The 20,051-nt window shown below is 37.1% G+C and overlaps 1 protein-coding gene across 4 annotated transcripts in view; it reads left to right on the top strand.

The window, feature by feature from the left end:
• LMLN (leishmanolysin like peptidase) overlaps positions 1–20,051 on the top strand; it is a 103,665-nt gene that overhangs the window by 19,247 nt on the left and 64,367 nt on the right. For all 4 annotated transcript variants that reach the window (XM_079156223.1, XM_079156221.1, XM_079156220.1 and 1 more), the window contains exons 7-9: positions 10,106–10,211; positions 12,776–12,870; positions 15,698–15,815. In XM_079156223.1, the coding sequence (XP_079012349.1) occupies positions 10,106–10,211; positions 12,776–12,870; positions 15,698–15,815 (319 nt within the window). The remainder of the gene's footprint in view (positions 1–10,105; positions 10,212–12,775; positions 12,871–15,697; positions 15,816–20,051) is intronic.

The raw sequence follows: 20,051 nt of genomic DNA, 5'->3' as shown, positions 1-20,051 counted from the left end.
AGTTTAGAACTTGCAATCCTCCTGTCCCAGCCTCCCAAGTCACTGGGGTTATAGGTGTGCAACACTGTGCCCAGCTTGTACTGACAATCTTGAAGGTGCTTAAGGAAGTGAAAATCAACAGTATGCATTATGAAAAGCAATCTTTTAAAGTATGCTAAGATGTAATTATTGATTGGTGAAATCGACTCAAGTCTTTAGACTGAATGTTGAGAAAGCTAAGCATCAACTCTTGAGTGTATTGCTGTAGAAGAGTATTGTTTTTGAAAATTATGTATATCCTAGTGTTCTTTTTTCCCCTGAGAAGCTGCCTTTAAATTTATATCTTATAATTAATTAATGGTGTCTTAATATCAATGAAATTCGCTAGTTGAAGTATTAAATGAATAAGTTACTTGATAGAATTAGACATTTTCTTAAAGTGGATATCTTTAAGAAATATACTTTCATACTAATAGTGCTGTAAAATCATGATTTTTATTTTAACCAAGCTATATGTATCAAATACAAAATCTTTTTTTGAACATACTATTTCATGTCTAAAGAACATTGCAAAAGGGTACATGGTGAAAAGTATCCTTTCCTTCTCTACCCTCCAGTGCCCCAGTTCTCGCAGCCCTCTTCCCCCAATTCTCAGGAACTGCCCTTATTGATCTCTTACTTTTCCTCCAGCAGCAATGGTTTTATATTTGCTAATTCAGTGTTTGTAGCAACTGTATAGAGTATAACCTCTGTGGATAGTAAGAATCAACTGTATATGAAAAAAAAAAAGAACATTGCAAAACAGAGTACTCAATATGAGTGCATATTTGTTTAAAAATCTATGTATATACTTGACCGTGTTAAGAAAAAAGTCAGAAATAGAATTTTAACATTGAAAGTCTCGCATTCAAGGAACCCTAAGTCCTGGGCACACCAGGATGACTGATCATCATAAAATGGATGCAGAGGTTTCAAGATGGTGGCCTAGAGGGTGGCTGTATTTCATGTTGCTCCAGGACTCAGGATTCAAAAGAGGAGATATTGAGACACTTGGGACCAACTCAAAGCAGCCGGGTGACTCTCACCCGTTGGGAAGGCGTCCCGGATGGGATGGTGGTCCCGGAACGCAGGAAACTTTGTGAAGTAGAGCTGCCGGCAAGACGCCCCTCCCCCCGCTGGAGCAGTGAACTCGGACAACTGGGAGCGTCGTAGAGGAGGCCGCTCAGTGCAGCGCTGGGACTCGAAGCCACCACTGGGGCTCCGGTGGCTGCCTAGGGGAGGAGCGGCGAGGAGAGCTGTGTGGACTCAGAACACCGGGGCCTGCCCTGAGGAGGAGGAGGAGGAACGTGGCCACTTGGATTTGGAGTGACTGCACCAGAGCTACAGGCGGTTGCCAGAGGAGAAGCTCCGCGGCGAGCTGTTTGGACTCAGAACGACTGCTTCTGAACACCGGGGCCTGCCCTGAGGACGAGGAGGAGGAAGAGGAGCGCGGCTGCTTGGATTCGGGGTGACTACACCAGAGCTACAGGCGGTTGCCAGAGGAGGGGCTGCGTGGCGAGCTGATTGGACTCAGACCACTTCTGAACCCCGGGGCCTGCCTGGAGGAGTAGGAGGAGGAGGAGGAGGAGCGCGGCGGGTCGTTTGGACTCGCGCAGTGACTGCATTAGCGCTCCAGGCGGCTGCTCAGAGGAGAAGGCGAGTGGTGAGTTGTTTGGACTTAAAGTGACAGCTCCTGAACACAGGGGGGCTGCCTGGAGGAGAAGCGCGGTGGGTCGCTTGGTCTTGAGTGGCCGCACCAGAGCTCCGGGCGGTTGCCCAGAGGACCCGTGCAGCGGGTCACGTGGATTCAGAGCCACTCAGAGTGACCGCTCCTGAACACCCGGGGGGTTATCTGGAGAAGGAGGAGGAACGGGGAGGGTCACTTCGACTCGGAGTGATTGATTGCCCAGGGCTAAGGGTGGTTGGTGGGAGGAGGAGGCACGAAGTGAGTTTCTTGGACTCCTAGTGACCACACCGGAATACTGGGCGGCTATCTTGAGGAAGAGGCCTGTGGCGGGTCTCTGGGAATCAGAGCGATTGTTCGGGGCCCCAGGTGGCTGCTCAGAGGAGAGGCCGCATAGCCAGGCGATTAGGTGCAGAGCAGGGTCCCAGGATCTAGGAGGCTTCTGGGTGGAAGAGCCGCACAGAGACAGGCTTAGGGCGGAGCAAAGGTTCCAGGCCTGCGGGCAGATTCTCTGAGGAGGGGCAGCCTAAGGAGATTCATCTGTGAAGGGTGAGGCTCCCAGGCCCAGGAGGTAGGGCCGGGCCCCTAGGAACTTTGCAGAGGAAGGCAGCCCAGCCCAGGTGGTAGCTCTAAATTGAGGGGAACCTCTAGGAGGGAACCGACCAGCGAGACCTCCCCACCGGGTGAGTCTTCCCTGCTGGGTGAGGTTTCCCCACAAGGACGGTAAAACCAGAGACTCAGGCCCAAACAGGCCTTGCCTCAGCCCGCAGCCTAGGTCCCCTTTGGATGACCATTGGTCAACGAGTGGAGGCACCTCTGCCCACTAGCAGGGATTATACCCCACCTGAAGGACACCACTCCTAGAGAGGCAGCTTCCTTGTGGAGCACCGCATTATCAACTTCCTCCAAGACTTCAGCCTACTGAAGGCTAAGGGGGGATATATATAGAAATCTTCAGGGACATTGTAAGTCAATAGAGGAAATCTGCAGTATCTCAGCGGTCCACTGATACCTGAACAATATGAGAAAACAAGGAAAGAAAATGCTGCAAACAAATCTAGATGTTACATCAATAAAACCCAATGACAGCATGGCAGAAGAAACGATAGAAATGGAGTTCAGAATGTACATAATTAAAATGATCAGAGAAGCAAACGATGAGATGAAAGAGCAAATGCAAGCATTGAATGATCGCACCAATCGACAGTTAAAAGAGCAAATACAGGAAGCAAAAGATCATTTCAATAAAGAGTTAGAGATATTGAAAAAAAACCAAACAGAAATCCTTGACATGAAGGAAACAATAAACCAAATTAAGAACTCCATAGAAAGCATATCCAATAGGATAGAACACCTGGAAGACAGAACCTCAGACATTGAAGACAAAATATTTAACCTTGAAAACAAAGTTGAACAAACAGAGAAGATGGTAAGAAATCATGAACAAAATCTACAAGAACTATGGGATATCATGAAAAGGCCAAATTTAAGAATTATTGGGATTGAGGAAGGCCTAGAGAAACAAGCCAAAGGAATGAACAATTTATTCAGTGAAATAATATCAGAAAATTTCCCAAATCTGAAGAATGAAATGGAAAATCAAGTTCAAGAGGCTTATAGGACTCCAAATACACAAAATTACAACAGACCCACACCAAGGCACATTATAATGAAAATACCTAACATACAAAATAAAGACAGAATTTTAAAGGCTGTGAGAGAAAAGAACCAAATTACATTCAGGGGGAAACCAATACGGATATCAGCAGATTTTTCAATCCAGACCCTAAAAGCTAGAAGGGCCTGGAACAACATTTTTCAAGCCCTGAAAGAAAATGGATGCCAACCAAGAATCTTATACCCAGCAAAACTTACCTTCAAATTTGACGATGAAATACAATCCTTCCATGATAAACAAAAGCTAAAAGAATTTACAAAAAGAAAGCCAGCATTACAGAACATTCTCAGCAAAATATTCCATGAGGAAGAGATGAAAAACAAAGAAGCAAATCAGCAAAGGGAGGAATTATCCTAAAGGAATTGTCAAATAAAGGAGGAAACAAGTTGTGTCAAACAAATAAATAAACAAAATTTTAAAATTGAACCAAATGACCGGGAAACCAAATCATTTCTCTATAATAACCCTGAATGTTAATGGCCTGAATTCATCAATCAAAAGACATAGACTGGCAGACTGGATTAAAAAGAAAGATCCAACAATATGTTGCCTGCAAGAGACTCACCTCATAGAAAAAGATACCCATAGACTAAAGGTGAAAGGATGGGGAAAAACATACCATGCACATGGACTCAGCAAAAAAGCTGGAGTATCCATCCTCATTTCCGATAATGTGGACTTCAAGCCAAAGTTAGTCAGAAGGGATAAAGAAGGTCATTTCATACTGCTTAAGGGAAGCATAAATCAGCAAGATATAACAATCATAAACATCTATGCCCCAAACAGTGGCTCATCCATGTATGTCAAACAAATCCTTCTCAATTTCAGAAACCAAATAGACCATAACACAATAATACTAGGTGATTTTAACACGCCTCTCTCACCACTGGACAGATCTTCCAGACAAAAATTGAACAAAGAAACCATAGATCTCAATAACACAATCAGTAATTTAGACTTAACTGACATTTATAGAATATACCATCCAACCAAGAGCGAATACACTTTCTTCTCAGCAGCACATGGATCCTTCTCTAAAATAGACCATATATTATGCCACAAAGCTAATGTTAGCAAATACAAGAAGATAGAGACACTACCATGTATTCTATCAGATCATAATGGATTGAAGTTAGAAATAAATGAAAGAGTAAAACACAGAAACTATTCCAACACCTGGAGATTAAACAATATGCTGTTATATGATGAATGGATAACAGAAGATATTAGGAAGGAAATTAAAAAATTCTTAGAGGTAAATGAGAACAAAGAAACATCATATCAAAATCTCTGGGACACTATGAAAGCAGTACTTAGAGGGAAATTTATTTCATGGAGCACATTTAATAAAAGAAGTAAAACTCAACAAATAAACGACCTAACATTACAGCTCAAAGCCCTAGAAAAAGAAGAACAGACCAGCACCAAAAGTAGTAGAAGACAGGAAATAGTTAAACTCAGAGCTGAAATCAATGAAATTGAAAGAAAAGAAACAATACAAAAAATTGACAAAATAAATAGTTGGTTCTTCGAAAAAATAAACAAAATTGATAAACCTTTAGCCACACTAACACAGAGAAGACGAGAGAAAACCCAAATCACTAAAATTTGGAATGAACAAGGAAATATCACAACAGACAGGATTGAAATACAAAACATAATTAGAAGCTATTTTGAAAATCTATACTCCAACAAAATAGAAAATTTCGAAGACATCAACAGGTTTCTAGAGACATATGAATTGCCTAAACTGAATGAGGAGGACATAAACAATTTAAATAGACCAATTTCAAGTAATGAAATAGAAGAAGTCATCAAAAGCCTACCAACAAAGAAAAGTCCGGGACCAGATGGGTACTCAGCCGAGTTCTATAAAACCTTTAAAGAAGAGCTCATTCCCATACTTCTCAAAGTATTCCATAAAATAGAAGAGGAGGGAACCCTCCCAAACTCATTCTATGAAGCCAATATCACACTGATACCTAAACCAGACAGAGACTCATCAAGGAAAGAAAATTTCAGACCAATATCCTTAATGAACATCGACGCAAAAATTCTCAACAAAATTTTAGCAAATCGCATACAAAAACATATTAAAAAGATAGTGCACCATGATCAAGTGGGTTTCATCCCAGGGATGCAAGGTTGGTTCAACATCAGGAAATCAATAAATGTAATTCACCATATCAATAGACTTAAAGTCAAGAATCACATGATTATTTCAATAGATGCAGAAAAAGCATTTGATAAAATACAGCACCCCTTCATGCTCAAAACACTAGAAAAAATTGGGATAGTGGGAACATTCCTTAACATTGTAAAGGCCATTTATGCTAAGCCCATGGCTAATATCATTCTAAATGGTGAAAAACTGAAAGCATTCCCCCTAAAAACTGGAACAAGGCAGGGATGCCCTCTTTCACCACTTCTATTCAACATCATTCTTGAGACTCTGGCCAGAGCAATTAGACAAACCAAAGAAATTAAAGGGATACGAATTGGAAAAGAAGAACTCAAACTATCCCTGTTCGCTGATGACATGATTATATATTTAGAGGAACCTGGAAATTCCACCAGAAAACTCTTAGAACTCATAAGTGAATTCAGTAAAGTAGCAGGTTACAAGATCAATGCCCGTAAATCCAACGCATTTTTATACATAAGTGATGAATCTTCAGAAAGAGAAATTAGGAAAACTACCCCATTCAAAATAGCCTCGAAAAAAATAAAATACTTGGGAATCAATCTCACAAAAGAGGTGAAAGACCTCTACAATGAGAACTATACAACACTAAAGAAAGAAATTAAAGAACACCTTAGAAGATGGAAAGATCTTCCATGTTCTTGGATAGGAAGAATTAATATTGTCAAAATGGCCATACTACCTAAAGTGCTATTCAAATTCAATGCAATTCCAATTAAAATCCCAATGACGTACCTTACAGAAATAGAGCAAGCAATTATGAAATTCATCTGGAAGAATAAGAAACCCAGAATAGCTAAAGCAATCCTTAGCAGGAAGAGTGAAACAGGGGGTATTGCAATACCAGATCTTCAACTCTACTACAAAGCAATAGTAACAAAAACAGCATGGCATTGGTACCAAAATAGAAAGGTAGATCAATGGTACAGAATAGAGGACACGGACACAAACCCAAATAAATACAATTTTCTCATACTAGACAAAGGGGCCAAAAATATGCAATGGAGAAAAGATAGCCTCTTCAACAAATGGTGCTGGGAGAATTGGAAATCCATATGCAACAGAATGAAACTAAACCCATATCTCTCACCATGCACGAAACTAAACTCAAAATGGATTAGGGACCTCGGAATCAGACCAGAGACCCTGCAGATTATAGAAGAAAAAGTAGGTCCAAATCTTCACCTTGTTGGTCTAGGATCAGACTTCCTTAACAGGACTTCCATAGCACAAGAAATAAAAGCTAGAATCAACCACTGGGATAGATTCAAACTAAAAAGCTTTCTCTCAGCAAAGGAAACTATCAGCAATGCGAAGAAAGAGCCTACAGAGTGGGAGAATATCTTTGCCAATCATACTTCAGATAGAGCACTAATCTCCAGAATCTATAAAGAACTCAAAAAACTCTACTCCAAAAATTCAAATAATCCAGTCGACAAATGGGCTAAGGAAATGAATAGACACTTCACAGAAGATCTACAAGCAATCAACAAACATATGGAAAAATGCTCAACATCTCTAGTAATAAGAGAAATGCAAATCAAAACCACCCTAAGATTCCATCTCACCCCAATTAGAATGGCGATTATCAAGAATACGAGCAACAACAGGTGTTGGTGAGGATGTGGGGAGAAAGGTACACTCATACATTGCTGGTGGGGCTGCAAATTAGTGCAGCCACTCTGGAAAGCAGTGTGGAGATTCCTTAGAAAACTTGAAATGGACCCTCCATTTGACCCAGCTATCCCACTCCTTGGCCTATACCCAAAGGACTTAAAATCAGCATACTGCAGAGATACAGCCACATCAATGTTCATAGCTGCTCAATTCACAATAGCCAGACTGTGGAACCAACCTAGATGCCCTTCAATTGATGAGTGGATAAAGAAACTGTGGTATATATATACAATGGAATATTACTCAGCCATAAAGAATGATGAAATTATGGCATTTGCAGGCAAATGGATGAAATTGGAGAATATCATGCTAAGTGAGATAAGCCAATCTCAAAAAGCCAAAGGACGAATGATATCGCTAATAAGTGGAGGATGACACATAATGGGGGGGAGGGAAGGGTTAGTGTTAGGGTTAGAGTTAGGGTTAGGGAGGGGGGCAAGTATGGAGGAAGGAAGTACTGTATAGAGGGTAAAGAGGGGTGGGAGGGGTGGGGGGAAGGGAAAAAATAACAGAATGAATCAAACAACATTACTCTATGTAAATTTATGATTACACAAATGGTATGCCTTTACGCCATGTACAAACAGAGAACAACATGTATCCCATTTGTTTACAATAAAAAAAAAATAAAAAGAAAAAAAAATAAAATGGATGCCCGTGATATTGTTTTGGAATTTAGTAGTATACAACAGGTAATATTTACTTTTTTCTTTATACATTCCTAAATTATGTTAATATATACCTTTTTTCAATGAGTTTTTATTACTTTTCTAAAAGACCCATTCAAATGAACTTTATATATTCAAATAAGAGAGATATCCCTGGAGAAGTGAGAAGGATATGAAATCCTGGGTTGAGTCTAGGTTAGTTTTTAATCTCATTTCAGCATCTCGTAATGTAGAAAGTACCTAAAGTGTCTCATTGTCTTCTGCTGAGAGAATTCAACATAGGAGTCACACAAATGAGAATTCCATAGGTGAGAAGAAGTGTGTTTCAGTGTCATTGTTATGTTTATTTATAGCTTCATTTATTTACACCACCTTAAAGTTTGGTTCACATTTGATATGAATGAGTAGCTAAAAGAATACCTGTTCTTTGTTCCATGACTGTGAAGCTACTAACATCTAGGGAATGATTTTGTTTTTTTCTGAGAGTAGTATTGATGTTGATAGAAGGAGCAGTACAATATCTCCAGTATTTCTTTTTTGAATCTTTTTGAAGAACTTTTCCTTCAAAACTGGCATATTGCATGAATTCATTCCATGATTGTTTGAATGCCTACTATATTGCCAGCAGAGGAGGTGAACAAAATAGACATGTGCACCCACCTGATGGAATTTACAGGTTTCAGAAGGAGACAGATATTGTTTTAAAATATAATTGCAAATATGTGATTTATAATATTATACTTTGTAGAAGAATACTTTGTACAGGATATTATAACATAAAAAATAAAAAGTGGAGATATATTTAGTTAGTTGAGCAAGGAAAGCCTCTTTGAAGAAGTGAAATTTAAACTGTGACCTGAACATTAATAGACTTTACCCAAATAAAGAGGTTAGAGAAAAAACTTTAGTTAGGAAAAAGCATGTGTACATGTTGCTGTCAGAGGCCACTTCAGTGGACTTTCTCATCTCTCCAAGATGAGAGCTTGGAGAGGCAGAAGGACTATTTTATTCCAAGTGCTACGGGAAGTCCCTGAAGTAGCCACACGTGGTGGTACATGCCTGTAATCCCAGTGACTTGGGAGACTGAGGCAGGAGGATTGCTAGTTGAGGCCAGTTTCAGCAACTTAGTGAGATCCTGTCTAAAAATAAAAAATAAAAAAGGGCTGGGCATGTGGCTCAGTGGTAGAGACTCCCTGGGTACAATCCCAGAGTGCAAAAAGCAAAAATAAAAAGGAAGTCCCCGAAGGCTTTTAAGCCTAGCAGTGACATACTTTATATTTTAGAAGTCACTATGGCAATGCTTTGATAAGTAAATTATCTTCACACTTTTTCTAAGTCTGATGCTATTAAGTATAAAGAAATGTACTCCTTTTTTATTTAAATAAGGTAAATCTTCTTTATAAAGAGGGAAATATAATTGATAAGATTTGTGGTATTTCTGTGGCAAATGTTAGAAAAAAAAATGTTAGAAAAAAAAAATTCCTTCGTGTTCCTTAGCATTGTCTTTTTGCCACAGCTTTTGAGAGACGGGTAGGTACATGGTGGAAGTGACTTAATCACTCTAGGCTCTGTGTCCTAGAGTGGTCTTGAACTCTCCAGTTCTAGGCACACAGAGAGATGTAGAAATCTGTAGGTTCTACAACATGTAGAACTTGAAAGAGAATGGGAAGGTAAAAATATGCATGTGAATGTAGGCATTTTGGGGGCAGGATGGAAAATAAGAAAGATTCAGCAATTTTCAGCAACCTGAATGGTTTATTGCCCCATTATATATATGGTTTTCCTGTCTACCTAGTTGTCTCTGTGTCTGAAAATACAGGGAAATCCTAAAAATCGAATATGGACTTTGCAATAAAATTGTATTAGAATGTGAGTTTTTCAGTTCATTCCTTTCTTTTTTTTTTTTTTTTTGGTATTACATATTTTAATTTGTACCAACATATAATCAACTGACCATATATCCTTTATGGAAATAGATACTCCTTTGTCATGCCATAGGAAAGCAGAGGGTACATATCTTGAGAGTAAAAGACAGTGAAAGTTATCTACAAAATTACATTAGATATTAAAGTTTTCTTCTGTCCTTGAGCAGTTTTTCTTAGAGAAGCATAGATTAGTAAATATAGTAATAAGTATTGTTCTGGAATATAATAAAAATTCAATGTCTGTTTTAACAGGCCAATAGCAGGATATGCTAACCTGTGTCCAAATATGATCTCTACCCAGCCTCAGGAGTTTATTGGGATGCTGTCCACAGTGAAACATGAGATTATTCATGCCCTGGTAAATGCTGTTACCTACTGCCCTTTCCTTCATGCTTTGATTTTCTGCTTATACTGCCTTATTTTGAAACATTTTAAATTTTAAGAAATATGAATTCTTACTTTTTTTCAGTAAAACCTAATTAATTAGGTCTCTATGCTAATAAATAATTTTTAAAGATCAGGATAATGGGTAGATTAAATTTTGCTATCTAATATAATTAAATATTTGATCTAATCAGTAAATAGGACTTTTGGGAGAATGATCAATCTTCTTCAGAAAAGAATGTAGTAATTTAGAAAAATTTCCTTTCCTCTAGAATAATTGATATGCTGGTATAGCTCTTAAGAGAGCTCATTTGTAAAAGCCCTCTTGGTATAATATGGGCTTTCTTCTCTTTTTATTTTGTGTGTGTGTGCACCTGTGTGTTGTACTAAGGATTGAACCCAGGGGTGCTCTACCACTGAGCTATATCCCCAGCCCTTTGTATTTTTTGTTTTGAGACAGGGTATTATTACCAAGTTGCTGAGGCTGACCTTGAATTTGTGATCTATCTTTTCTCAGCCTCCTGAGTTGTTGGGGTTATAGGCGTGTGCCATTACTCTGGGCCATTTGGGCTTTCTAAATATATATGTACTAACTGATTCAGAACTTCTATATTTCTTTTCCCCAATATGTCCAAAATAATTAAATTTTAACACATGCCTAGGGCATTTAAAGAAGTTGCTTAAAACCCTAGGAAATGTTCTGATACTATTTAAGTATGTTTAGGAAACGGAGGGGAACAAAATACACTTGTTAAGAGAGAATGGATCACACAGATGTAGGTATGAATTTTCTTAGCTGTATGATGAAAAATCTTTGGGATTTGGGGCAAATTAGTTAGCCTTTGGTAGCCTCAGTTTCATTTATAAAATGAAGTAAATAATGGTACATACAGCAATGAATTTTATTTAATGAAGGTTAAACAAGACAATACATACAACCGGTGTAGCACCATGCTGATGTAGTAAGCTAGAATAAAATTTGTGGCTATCACGTTTGACCTTGAAGTACAGGTCTGTCTTTAAATTATCAAACATACTAATTAACAAGGTGAAACTCTAATGTAACTAGATAATAGTCATGTTCTTCACATAAGAAGACACTAAAATGAAATGTCTGTTTTACCTTTTATTAACAAAGCAAGTTGCTGGGCATGGTGGCACATACCTGTAATCGCAACTACTTTGGAAGCTGAGGCAGGGGGATCACAAGTTCAAGGCCACCTGGGCAACTTAGACCCTGTCTCAAAAAAAAAGTCTGGGGATGTAGCTCAGTGGAAAAGTACTGCTAGGTTCAGTCCCCAGTACCAAAAAAAAAAAAAAAAAAAAAAAAAACGGGCTTGGGTAGTGTAGTCCTTGCGTAACACAGGCAAGACCCTGGGTTTGATCCTTAGCACATTCACCAAAAAAAAAAAAAGAGGAGGAGAGGAAAGTAAGAAGAAACATGTAGGGATAAAAGTATAACCTGGGTTGCACTAATCATTTTGACAAACCTTATTGACACAAAGCAAAGAAAAGAAAGTTGGCAAGGAAGTTAAATAGGTGATCGCTTATAATTAATAGCTTACAATCCTGAAATTTATAGGTTCAATACCCAGTATCACAAAAATCCTGAGATTTATGAATAAAGAGTACTAAAAGGTCTATGAGAGTGTATAGCTGTAATGGAGCCCTGGGCTGCTGCTTCTTCTGATAGCCATGAAAATCCTTTAGGCCAGGCGTGGTGGTGCACACTTGTAGTCCCAGTGGCTCAGGAGTCTGATGCAGGCTGAGTTCAAAGCCAACCTCAGCAACTTAGCAAGGTACTGAGCAACTCAGTGAGACCCCATCTCTAGATAAAATATTTTAAAAGGGCTGGAGATATGGCTCAGTGGTTAAGTACCCCTGGGTTCAATTACTGGTATCCAAAAAAGGAAAATCCTTTAGCAAGAAAATAGCAATGACTACTACCTTCTCAGAATTAGAGAAGAGGATATGGTTAACTGAGTAATAATTTATTTCTCTGTGTATTTGATAATGTAGAAATGTACATCTTCACAGTAATTTTTAATTAAATTCAACTATTTTATTTTAACCAGTGTCAAGCTTGACTATGCAATTCAGGGTACTGCTTTCATCATTTCAGATCTTACATTCAGAAATGATGGATGATAGGTTCTCAAACAAGGAAGAAGGCCAAAATAACTTTAGAAAGCAGACAGAGGAATTAAAAAACACAGCAAATGCTTTTTAGTATGTGATTTAAAAGCTGTAATAGTGCCTAGATGTATTATAGCACAGTAATTGCTATTCATAGTATTTATACTGAAAGTAATTTTAAAATACATAACACATTTTGGAAGAACTTGCATTTTATGAATTTGGAATTCATAAACATGGCCCACTGAATTATAGTCTAGATGCAGTCTATGAGAAGTTCCTGCATTGGCCTGATATTTTATGTATTTATATCAGCATTCTCTTTTGATAGCAGACATGTTATGATATCTGTAATCAGACTTGATATTTTCACATTAAGACATTTCAAACTTTTTCTTATAGGGTTTCTCTGCTGGGCTGTTTGCATTCTACCATGATAAAGATGGAAATCCTCTAACTTCAAGGTTTGCAGATGGTCTCCCACCTTTTAATTACAGGTATTTACTATTTTTATTTTCTTCTTTTAGAAAAAAAGAAGATGCTTAGACAAAAATCAGAATCATAGTATGTTAGGTGTTAAATAACAGTATCTTTATCCCTAACCCAAGGAAACTAGATAGTAAAACAAGATCGGATCATTTAGCTTCATGACTTATTCAAAGAGCCAGGACTCTTTTCACTATATTGTGACTTACATTACCTTACAGTACAGTCAGGCTGTGGTAAAATATGGGTTGATTATATTTTGCCCTTTTAACAATCATTGCCTGTGCATGGCAGTGTTTACATGTTAACTGTTATTTTGTTTAGTTTAGCAGATAGTGGTGATCCAGAGGTTCAGGGCCTAAAATATGCCATAATGAGAAATACTGAAAAGGTTTGTCAAGAATTTTGTAGTGGGGCTGGGGTTTTAGAACAGGGATATAACATTTACCTAGCAGGTTCGAGGTTCTGGGTTTGATCCCGGCATTGGTTTTAAAAAAAAAAAAAAAAAAAAAAAAAAAAAGCATTTTATAGAGAATATCAGTCATAGACCTGTAACCATGCATTTATATAAAAAAGTCTATATTAAGAGCACATGTCCATAAAAACACTTGTGTAAAATATTCATCATGATTTTATTGTTAATAGTCAAATCATATAAAACACCAAAAATATAAAACTTGCATCAGTAATAGAATAGGTAAATAAATTACAATATATTCACATAACTGAAAACTACATAGCACTAAAAAAGAAACACTGTTGGTTGGGCTCAAAGGTAAAGTGGGTACATATGAGGCCCTGGGCCTCCCAAAAAAAAATCCCCAGCACCAAAAAAAAAAAAAAGAACAAACTATTACTACATGCAGTAATGTGAATTAATTTCACAGATATAATGTTGAACAAGTCAAATAGTCCAAAACTGTTTTGAATTGACATTCAAAAAATGTCAATGATAAAAGATGAATGCTTTTACACATTAGGGGGCAATCTGTGAAATGCCATAAAGGTATTATATAATACCTTATACCTTATATATTTATACCTTATATATTATACAAGGAAACCTTCCAGTGGTACTGACCCTGTTCATATCTTTATTAGGGTAGTGCTGTACATTAAAAAGTTAATCAATTCTTACATTTATGATTTGTTATTTTATGCATATTTAACTTCAATTACAAAGACCTAGTAAAATAGTTTATATTGAATAAATGTATTATATTTTTAGAATACATGTAAAGAAATAAAAATTCTAATGTAGAAATAAATGTTTTCCTTCCTAGATTGTGTTAATTTATTTGGTAGTATGGGAAAACTTTTTTTTCCTAAGAATTTTGGTCTTTATGAAAAACATAAATGATAAAATTGGCATTATCTACATAGTGATATAATATAAGGAGGGGAGAGATACCCACAAGAACTTATGTGAAGCTGATAATTTGTGAACTCTTCCAGTGTAAATGGAGAAAGTAGAGTAATAAATTCACTTGTTTTGCATATAAACAATTGGATCTGTCTAACCTATTTATTTGGAGAAAATCCTAATCTCGGATGTGTGAATGAAGAAGAGGGTATTGGAATGATTAATAAGGCAAAAACTTAAATTTTCAGCCTGACTTTGTTCACTATTTATGTTTAAACCTTGCCTTGCCATGGAAAAAGATGAGGACTTAAAAATAAACACTGTAAGCCATTGGTAGGTAGGTGAACAGATATATGATATAAAAATATTTTTTAAATTATTAATTGAAGAATTGAGGTGATAAATATGGTGTAAAGACGTTTACCATGTAGTTCTTTTAACATTTATATTTTTGAAATTTTCATAAAATAATATTGGGAAAAATACCCTATTTATGTTCATATTTATTGATTAGAAAGAGATTCCTGGGAACAGTGATAGAAATAATCTAGGATAAAAGCTAGGAAAAAGAAGTTTAGAGGGAAAAATGAAAATCAACGTCCATCATAATTTCCTATAATAAATAAGTATATTACTTTTATAGTATTGCTTCTATTTATATGGGATAGATTTCCCAAAGTGGGTTTGCTGATAAATCTACATATACTTCATATCTTAACAAAAACTGCCATATTGCTTTTTTAGTTATCTGTTTGCATTCTGAGAATAGAACCCAGGGACTCACACGTACTAGGCAAGCACTCTACAACTGACCTACTTCCCGCCCGATACTACGTTTTTGAAGATGTGGCCAAGTATATGATGATGGCATGAATGCTTGCTACCAATAATTGAATATTATAGGTCATTTTTTAGTCCTATCTGATGAATAAAAGATGTTGGGTCATTGTATTTTCAGGACTACTAGTGAGGTTTTATATCTTTGGTTGTTACCTTTTGTTTTCTTTGTCCAATCTTTTGGGTTAGTTTTGTTTTTCTAATTACTTTGTATGAGTTCTTTATAAACTAGAAATATTAATCCTTTTTCATGTATGTTGCAAATATTTCTCCTACTTGTGTATCTTTTTGCTGCTTTTGTCATGCATACATGCAAGTGGGTGACATCTCTTTATCTACAAAATAGTGCTTACAACCCATAGCATTGTTCAAAAGATTAAATTAGAAAATCCCTTTCATGGCTATGGTATGATGTAAGTTCTCAAATATTTTTTTTTTTTTTTTTGAAAAAGGAAAAGTGTTTTATTGCTTTGCTAGCAAAAGAGAAACACAGGGATTTCTGTCTCAAAGGCTCTGATTCTGCTCATTAGCAAGAACAGGGGAAATATTTTAATTTCATATTGATATTCATTAATACTTTTATATTTAAAGTGGTAGTAAATTTGCAGAAATGACTGTCTTTTATTCTATAATTGCAGTCTTGGATTATATCAGTGGAGTGATAAAGTAGTTCGAAAAGTGGAAAGATCATGGAACGTTCGGGATAATAAGATAGTTCGTCACACTGTGTATCTCCTAGTAACACCTCGTGTTGTTGTGAGTATTACTGAACTTCTTCATGTCTCATGAACCATCTTCCTTCATTATAATCCTTTCTTTATTAATCATTACTGTTTAAGAATTTATAATTAACTTTCAAAGCCTGACATAGAATAAGGAGTATAAAGGCAGTGCTATAAAGCTATAAGCCAGCAGAAATATGAGGAAGTGGAAATTTGGCATTGACATTCATGATTCCCATCCTACACACTGTTTTAAAGCAGTACTGCCTCTGTTATGATACGTCTTAAGAACATTATACTATTTCTGTATTAGTCAAGGGTCCGCAGAGAAAGACAGACAGGGGGAAGTGTGGGGGTGGGTTTGTGGGGGGGGAGAGAGAGAAATAGAGATAGAGAAATAGAGAGATGTTCTTTTAAGGAATTGGCTCACAATACTGTAGAAACTTGGTATATCCAAATCTGTTGGGGTAGGCAAGCAGGCTGGAGACTCAGAGAAGAGTGACAGTTTGAATCCAAAGACAGAATTATTTCTTGCTTACAGGTCAGTCTTTTTTCTGTTTAAGCTTTCAACTGATTACTTGAGGCCCACCCACATCATGAAGGATAGTCTGCTTTTAACTCGGGGGTCACTGATTTTAATATTAATCTCATCCAATAAAACACCTTACAGTAGTATCCAGAACAGTGCTTGACTAAATTTCTGGGCATGGTGGCCCAGCCAAGTTGACAAATAAAATCAATTATCATAGGATTTCCCCTTTTTTTAATGGCAGAAAACTATTCTTCCTTCCCCTTTCTTTTACTACCTGTAACTCTCTGCCTTTTTAACTTTTTCAGTGTTCTTGGCTATTTTCTATCCCTAGAAATCTCTAACTCAAATACAGATAAAACCTAATAAGCAAATTTGTTTTCTACTCAATTGCTCTTTTTGCTGGGTGTGGTGGCACATACCTGTAATCCCAATGACTTGGGAGACTGAGGTGGAAGGATCATAAATTCAAGTCCAGCCTGGGCAACTTAACAAGACCCTGTCTCAAAATAAAAAATAAAAAAGGCTCTGAGTAATAATAATCATCATCAATATCTGAATAACTTTTCCTCTACAAAAGCTACTTCCATAACAATTTGTACCAGCATTAAAATTATTCTTGTGAGAACAAGGGTAGCTATACTTAAACCAATTAGACTTTAAGTAAAAAATGGTATAAAGAGGCAAATAGGAACATTATATAATAACAAAGTGGTCAATTCATCAAGAGGATAATGGCAGTAGTAAATCTATCAATACCAACTTCAAAGCACCTTAATATGCAAAACAAATATTAACTCTCTGAAATAAGAGATAGATTGCAATACAACAATAATAGGAAACTTTAATATTATACTTTGGACAATGGACTGATCACCCAGACAGAAAATTAATAAGGAAACATTGGACTTGAAAGCACATTAGGCCAAATGGTACTAAGAGATATACAGAACATTCCATTCACCAGCATTAGAATGCACATTCTCCAGAATAGATCACATGTTAGGGCATAGAAAAAGCCTTAGCAAGTTTAAAAAGAATCGGTCATATCAAGTACTTTTCTAACCACAGTTGTGAAATAGAAATTAATGAGAGCAGGAATTTTGGAATTTCCAAAATACTTGGAAATTAAACAACATATTCCGACACATAGGTCTGTGCCATCACTGGCGGTCGCAGTCATGGAGCGAGCTGGCGGGTGAGAAAGGCCGCTTGCATCGTGGGGGTAGCAGACGGGCATCCAACCCGCCTGCTTTTCGAGGCTGGGCGGTGGGTAGCCAACCTACCCAACCACCAGGTAAAGGACAGACGCCATCACTGAACAACCCCGCCTGAACACCATGCCGAGGTTTGTCGCCATCCGAAGTTAGCCAGAGGCGTCTTTATAGGCTGGTGCAGGAATTTTGAATTACTCCTGAGGGCGTGGCCATCATCATTGGAAGGGCAACTCCCTTCCTGAGACACCTACAGGAGGCTAGAGGACCTCTAACAAGAACCAGGAGTCAAGAGGAGGAGGTATTGAGAGACTCAGGACCAACTCAGAGCCACCGGGGAATATACCCCATCTGAAGGCCACCACCCCTAGAAGGCCAGCTTCCTAGAGGAGCACCGCACTATCAAGTTCTTCCAAGAGAGGTGAGTTATTGGAAATCTACAGAGACAATATTAGTCAATAGAGGAAATCTGCAATATCCCAGAGTTTCACTATTAGAGGGGTAGATAACTGAACAATATGAGAAAACAAGGGAAGAAAATGTCCCAAACAAACCTAGATGGTATAGCAATAAAATCCAATGACAGCATGGCAGAAGAAATATCAGAAAGGGAGTTCAGAATGTACATAATCAAAACGATCAGGGAAGCAAACGAGGAGATGAAAGAGCAAATGCGGTCATTGAAGGATGAGATGTAAGGGCAAATGCAGGCATTGAAGGATTGCTCCAATCGACAGTTAAAAGAGCAAATACAGGAAGCAAAAGATCATTTCAATAAAGAGTTAGAGATATTGAAAAAAAAAAAAAAAACCAAACAGAAATCCTTGAAATGAAGGAAACAATAAGCCAAATTAAAAACTCCATAGAAAGCATAACCAATAGGATAGAACACCTGGAAGACAGAACCTCAGATATTGAAGACAAAATATTTAATCTTGAAAACAAAGTTGACCAAACAGAGAAGACGGTAAGAAATCATGAACAGAATCTATAAGAATTATGGGATATCATGAAAAGGCCAAATTTAAGAATTATTGGGATTGAGGAAGGCTTAGATAAACAAACAAAGGAATGAACAATCTATTCAATGAAATAATATCAGAAAATTTCCCAAATCTGAAGAATGAAATGGAAAATCAAGTACAAGAGTCTTATAGGACTCCAAATATACAAAATTACAATAGACCCACACCAAGGCACATTATAATGAAAATACCTAACATATAAAATAAAGACAGAATTTTAAAGGCTGTGAGAGAAAAGAATCAAATTACATTCAGGGGGAAACCAATACGGATATCAGCAGATTTTTCAATTCAGACCCTGAAAGCTAGAAGGTCTGGAACAAAATTTTTCAAGCTCTGAAAGAATATGGATGCCAACCAAGAATCTTATACCCAGCAAAACGTACCTTCAGATTTGATGATGAAATAAAATCCTTCCATGATAAACAGAAGCTAAAAGAATTTACAAAAAGAAAGCCAGCATTACAGAACATTCTCAGCAAAATATTCCATGAGGAAGAGATGAAAAACAACAATGAAAATCAGCAAAGGGAGGAACTACCCTAAAGGAACCACCAAATAAAGAAGATATCAAGTCGTGTCAAAAAAAAAAAAAAAAAAAAGAGCCAAATGACCAGGAATACAAATCATATCTCAATAATAACCCTGAATGTTAATGTCCTGAACTCATCAATCAAAAGACATAGACTAGCAGATGGGATTAAAGAGAAAGATCCAACAATTTGCTGCTTGCAAGAGACTCATCTCATAGAAAGAGATACCCACAGACTAAAGGTGAAAGGATGGGGAAAAACATACCAGGCACATGGACTCAGCAAAAAAATGGAGTATCCATCCTCATATCAGATAATCTGGACTTCAAGTCAAAGTTAGTCAGAAGGGATAAAGAAGGACATTTCATACTGCTTAAGGGAGCCATAAATCAGCAAGACATAACAATCATAAATATCTATGCCCCAAACAGTGGCTCATCCATATATGTCAAACAAATCCTTCTCAATTTCAGGAACCACATAGACCACAACACAATAATACTAGGTGATTTTAACATACCTCTCTCACCACTGGACAGATCCTCCAAATAGAAATTGAACAAAGAAACCGTAGATCTCAAAAACACAATAATTTAGAGTTAATGGACATATATAGAATATACCATCCAACTAAAAGCGAATACATTTTCTTCTCAGCAGCACATGGATCCTTCTCTAAAATAAACCATATATTATGCCACAAAGCTACTGTTAGCAAATACAAGAAGATAGAGATACTACCTTGTACTCCATCAGATCATAATGGTTTGAAGTTAGACATAAATGACAGAGTAAAAAACAAAACTACTCCAACACCCAGAGATTAAATAATATGCTATTGTATGATGAATGGATAACAGAAGATATCAGGAAGGGAATTAAAAAATTCTTCGAGGTAAATGAGAACAAAGAAACAACATATCAAAATCCCTGGGATACTATGAAAGTAGTTCTTAGAGGAAAGTTTAT

The sequence above is a fragment of the Sciurus vulgaris genome (assembly GCF_902686455.1).
Source record: "Sciurus vulgaris genome assembly, chromosome: 10".
Classification (NCBI taxonomy): domain Eukaryota; kingdom Metazoa; phylum Chordata; class Mammalia; order Rodentia; family Sciuridae; genus Sciurus; species Sciurus vulgaris.
Note: the sequence above shows the minus strand (reverse complement) of the source record. Positions and strands in the feature narration are given on the sequence as shown.